The sequence below is a fragment of the Salvelinus sp. IW2-2015 genome, unplaced genomic scaffold (assembly GCF_002910315.2).
Source record: "Salvelinus sp. IW2-2015 unplaced genomic scaffold, ASM291031v2 Un_scaffold2491, whole genome shotgun sequence".
In the NCBI taxonomy this organism is placed as follows: Eukaryota; Metazoa; Chordata; class Actinopteri; order Salmoniformes; family Salmonidae; genus Salvelinus; species Salvelinus sp. IW2-2015.
Genome location: NW_019943808.1, coordinates 66,089 through 71,982, shown reverse-complemented (window position 1 = coordinate 71,982; position 5,894 = coordinate 66,089). Strand labels below are relative to the sequence as shown.

The 5,894-nt window shown below is 41.1% G+C and overlaps 1 protein-coding gene across 1 annotated transcript in view; it reads left to right on the top strand.

The window, feature by feature from the left end:
• The first annotated feature begins 533 nt into the window (after positions 1-533).
• Positions 534-5,894, top strand: part of wdr91 (WD repeat domain 91) — a 25,606-nt gene continuing 20,245 nt past the window's right edge. Inside the window, exons 1-2 of the mRNA XM_024141310.2 lie at positions 534-667; positions 1,861-2,032. Of these exons, the coding sequence (XP_023997078.2) occupies positions 606-667; positions 1,861-2,032 (234 nt within the window). The 5' untranslated portion in view covers positions 534-605. The remainder of the gene's footprint in view (positions 668-1,860; positions 2,033-5,894) is intronic.

The window sequence follows — 5,894 nt, the reverse complement described above, 5'->3', positions numbered from 1 at the left end:
GGGTGAGGGAAAAGACACGAGAGAGTCAAATACAATCGATTCTCTCATCTCTCTGTGACATCTACGACTCTCTTTCTCTCTCCCCATCATCTGCCCCCGGTCTCACTTCTCTCTCGTCTCCTCTCGTCTCAGTCGTTCTCTTCGTCTCTGTCTTCTGCTCTCCCTCTTTCTCTCTTCGTCTCTCTCGTTTCTTCTCATCTCTCTCTCTTCTCCATCTTTCTCTTCTCTTTCTACATCTGATGCTCCCATTCCTCCATCTATCGTTCCCACCCTCTATCTTCTCTTCTCATCCGAACTCTGCTCCATCGTCCCGCCCTTGTCTCCTTTCTCTCTCCTTCTTTCTCCGTCCTCCCGTCTTCTCCTTCCTCTGTTCTTCCTTTCCCATCTCGGCCTCCTCATTCCTCTCGCGTCCCCGCCCCACTTCCTCTTCTCTCTCTGCCATACTCTTCGCCCGGCCACCCTTCTGTTTTATTCTTCTATACCTCTGCCCCGCTCACCTAGTCTCTCGTGCCCAATCTCTGCCTTACTCTCTCTCTCTCTCTCTCTCTCTCTGCCTCCAGCTATTTTCCCTGCAGGGAGAGGCTAAACTAAAGAAGCAGGAAGAGATGGTGCATCACAAACTCCCCCCCTACGTACAAAACATGGACCGCCTCGGAGACACTGAGCTGTGAGGACAAACTTTGAGATTGGATTGACCCACTTTGGGGTTGAAGGGAGGGGTTTTAGTGAACGTTTTAATAAGTGTATTATATAGTTATTTGGTTTTGTATTTTCTCCTCTTCGTACGATTCTGTAGATGTATAATTTAACTAATATAATATTTATTAAACTGTTTTAATGTGTTAACGTGTTTTTTTCGTATGAATAAGGACGATGAATAAACAATTCACCCTGAATTGTTGTTTTTCACCATGATTAGTTCCAGTTGTTCTGTCTGTTTGCTCCTGGGAAGCACAGCTCCTGTCCGTGAGGGCCTCAGTGGCTGCTGGGATGTCTGGAGCCCTGGGCCCGTATTCATAAAGTGTCTCCGAGTAGAAGTGCTGATGTACGATCCCCCCCCCCCCCCCATCTTATTAATACGATTTAAAAGACAAAACTGATCCTAGACCAACATTCCTAGTCTTGAGACGCTTTGAGGACACGGGCCTTGGTATGAAGGGCCTTGGTATGAAGGGCCTTGGTATGAAGGGCCTTGGTTGACTCCTGTCAGGGTTTGGCTTTGGGAACATAATACCAAACACTATGGAGCAACGGAACCACAACAAAACGTTGTCTGAGGACATTTCCCTTGACATTTCATTTGTCTGACAGTTTGCTCTGTAGTTTGAACTCGTAACGTTCTATTTAACAAAGCAAATGGCCTGCAAAAAGGTAGGAACCACTCATAAAGTTTAAACACACCACTTAGTAAGAAGTCCAGTTTAAGAGACTCATTGGAAACTGAATCAAAAAAAGTCTCCAGATAAGAAATCTAGTATCTGTATTTTTCTCATGACGCTTTCCATTTTCTTRCAGAACATTCTTGGCTTGTCTCCCATATAGACCTTGTTTACTCACTAGGCACACAACGGCACATGGTAACTGACGGTTAATTGAGTTTTACAGTTCAACAGTTTCWCAGTTGTGAGTGGACCTGCACACAGCATCAGCGAAGAATGGTGTTTTAAAAAAGCAGCTGAGGTATCCGATATCTCTAAATGTTGAATCAATCTTAGTGATGCCAACTTCATCACCTCTAATTCCTCTACACAGAGATATGTTTGTTTCACGCTTGATTCACGTTTGATTTCACYCTTGATTCATGTATGACTCCTGTTTGATTCACGTTTGATTCKCATTTGATTCATCTGTCCTCCACAGGGACCTGGTGACGAGCCAGCGTAATCCCGCCCTTAGCACCACTCCTTCCAGGAACTTCTTCTCTACATTCCTACCCCAGGCCAGACGGGTACCTGGCAAGATGCCTCGAGGACTTCCTGGGTCCTCGCCAACACAGGCCTCGCTGGGACGCAAGGACACCGTAGCCAATCAAGTGAGACCATATGTTCTTCCGGAAATTAGGACGCTTTTTCTGGGGGACCCGGGGGGCGTCCCTTGAGATTGAGACGCTGGACTTGTAGACCCTCGGGGATGCGTTTTAAGATAAGATTCTAGATAAAGTTTCTGTGGAAAATCCCTTAAGATAATTGTTACTCAAGTGGTTTTAAACTTTTACCAATATTTAGCAGTTTACAGCATTTATGACATGACTAGAAGTATGTATTTTTCAGTATTTACAGTTGGTATCATAGTGTAAATATTCACCCCACCCCCTTCGATTTTTTTCCACATTTTGTTGCGTTATAAATTGGGATTGAAATATATTTTTTTTTTGGGGGGGGGGGGTTCATTGATCTACACAAAATACAACATTATTACAAAAATGTGTAACTAAAATATAGTCTTTGCATAAGTATTCAACCCCCTTTTTTTAGGCAAGCCTAAATTAGTTCAGGGGTAACATTTGGCTTAACGAATCGCATAATAAGTTACGTGGACTCTGTGTGAAAGAATAAGGGTTGACATGGTTTTTGAATGTCTAACCCCTTCCTCTGTCCCCCTCACCATCTGTAAGGCCCCTCAGTCAAGTTTTTGAATTTCAAGGATAGATTCAACTACAAATGACCAGGGAGCTTTTCGAAAGCCTCATAAAGAATGGCAGTGATTGGTAGATGGGTAACAATAACCAATCCAGACATTTGAATATGTCTTTATGGACGAGTTTAAGGACGAGTTAATAACGATGCTGTGGAGGATGTTTTGAACAACCCAGACACATCGAAGATACAGTCCTCAGGGATTTCACCAGAAAGGTGACTTTAAAACAGCTAAAGACACATCGAAGATACAGTCCTCAGGGATTTCACCAGAAAGGTGACTTTAAAACAGCTAAAGGATATGATGGGAGAAAACTGAGGATGGATCAACGACCTTGTAACGAGTGAAAAGAAAAATTTAAATATACAGAATACAAATATTCCAAAAACATGCATCTTGAATGTAACACGACACTGAAGTAATACAAAGGAATATACTTTTAGGCCTAAATGCCAAGTCTAATGTTTGGGACAAATCCAACAAAACACATTACTGAGTAACTGCCTCCTTATTTTCAAGCATGGTGGTGGCTGCGTCATGGTATGGGTATGCTTGTCATCYGCAAATACTGGGGTGTTTTTCAGGATAAAAAGAAACGGGATGAAGCTAAGCACAGGCAAAATCCTAGAGGAAAACCTGGTTCAGTCTGCTTTCCAACAGACACTGGGAGACAAATACAACAACCTAAAACACAAGGCCAAATCTACACTGACGTTGCTTACCAAGAAGACAGTGAATGTTCCTGAGTGGCCAAGTTACAGTTTTGACTTAAYTCTGCTTGAAAATCTATGGCAAGACTTGAAAATGTCTGTCTAGCCACGATCCCCATCACCTTGACATCGTGCTTGAAGAAATGGGAAAATATTGGAAAAATAATACAGTATACAGTATTAGTGTTTATTATACAGTATTAGTGTTTATTATACAGTATTAGTGTTTATTATACAGTGAAGGAGTACAGTCCTCAAGGGATTTCACCAGAGGTGAACTTAAAAACAGCTAAAGGATATGATGGAGAAAACTGAGGATGGATCAAACGACCTTGGTACGAGTGAAAAGAAAATTTTAAATATACAGAATACAATATTCCAAAACATGCATGCTTGAATGTTAACACGACACTAAAGTAATACAAAGATATACTTTTAGGCTAATGCAATCTATGTTGGGCAAATCCAACAAAAAACATTAACATGAGTAAGCTGCCTCCTTATTTTCGAAGCATGGTGGTGCTCGTCATGGTATGGGTATGCTTGTCATCAGCAAATACCTGGGGTGTTTTTCAGGATAAAAAGAAACGGGATGAAGCTAAGCACAAGGCAAAATCCTAGAGGAAAACCCTGGTTCAGTCTGCTTTCCCACAGACACTGGGAGACAAAGTACAACAAACCTAAAACACAAAGGCCAAAATCTACACTTGACGTTGCTTACCAAGAAGAAAGTGAATGTTTCCTGATAGTGGCCAAGTTACAGTTTTGACTTAATCTGCTTGAATAATCGCTATGGCAAGACTTAAAATGGTCTGTCTAGCACGATCCCCATCGACTTATCATCGTGCTTGAAGAAAATGGGAAAATATTGGAAAAATAATACAGTATACAGTATTAGTGTTTTTAATTATACGTATTAGTGTTTATTAATACAGTTATTAGTGTTTATTATACCCAGTTAGTTTATTATAACGTAATTAGTGTTTAATTATTACAGTATTAATGTTTATTATACAGGTATTAGTGTTTATTTATACAGTTAGTTTAATTATACAGTATTAGTGGTTTATTAACAGTATTAGTGTTTATTATACAGTATTAGTGTTTATTTGTATAGTGTTTATTATACAGTATTAGTGTTTATTAACAGTATTAGTGTTTATTTTTCATTAATCATTATAGAGTATTTTGTGTAAGATCGTTGACAATCCCAATCCATTTCAATAACCAATTGTAACACAAGTAAAATGTGTTGTGTGGTGTGTGTGTGGTGTGGGGTAAATACTTATGATAGGGCGTTTTTTGGGATTATAGCACTTACCTTTTGTGTTTTGGCAAAACAAACCGCTTTCCATGTATCTTATTCTTGTGAACCCAAGGACCCAGTAAGCGGGCCTCCAAAGGAGCCCAGGCCGGGGTTTGTAGCGCTGGGGGGAACCAGTGAGCCGCAAAGGCTGGGTCTACCTCCCACCCGAGACAGAGACGACACCAGACCACGAGAAGGAAAGGAAAGAGCTCTTCTCCAAGGCCACAAATTCAGGTTCAGCTCCTCTACTTTACTAAAGGAAGGATGTTGCCTAGCGACATATTTTAGAATTGATGAAGGCAAATGACACTTTTCTGTAACAAAGTGCCTTGGCTTACATTTACATGCTTTCTCCTTACAATAACCCATAGAACTATAATGATGTTGTATTTACATATTACATTCGCAAAGAGATAATTGGTAAAGAGATCAATCGGACCAAAACAATGGAAATCCATGGCAACGCCATTCAAGTTTTATCGTCACATGCACAGTACAGTGAAATGCCTTTCTTGCCGCCTTCTAAACCCAACAGCAGTAATCAATAACAATGTATTACTAAAAAAACACAAGGTAGAAACAAAAAACACAGGACTGGGAAATCGAGTTGATTTCACAGTGAATGGGAATCGGAAGTTGAGTTTCACATGAACTGGGAATCGGAGTTGATTTTTCACATGACTGGAATCGGAGTTGAATTTCAACATGACTGGGAATGGAGTGATTTCCACATGACTGGGAATCGGAAGTTGAATTGACACGACTGGGAAATCGGATTGATTTGACACGACTGGGAATCCGGAGTTGATTTCACATGACTGGGAAATCGGAGTTTGAATTGACACGACTGGGAATCGGAGTTGTTTGACACGACTGGGAATCGGAGTTGATTTGAAGACTGGGATCGGAGTGATTTCCACATGACTGGGAATCGGAGTTGATTCACATGACTGGGAATCGGAGGTGATTTCACATGAAACTGGGAATCGATGGGAATCGGTTGATTTGACATGACTGGGAATCGGAGTTGATTTTGTATCTATGTATGGGGAATCGAGGTGATTTGACATGACTGGGAATCGATGGGAAATCGGAGTTGATTTTCACATGACTGGGATCGAGGTGAATTTGACAGACTGGGAACGGATGGGAAATCGAGTTGATTTACATGACTGGAAATCGAGGTGAATTTGACATGACTGGGAATCGGATGGGAATCGAGTTGATTCACATGACTGGGA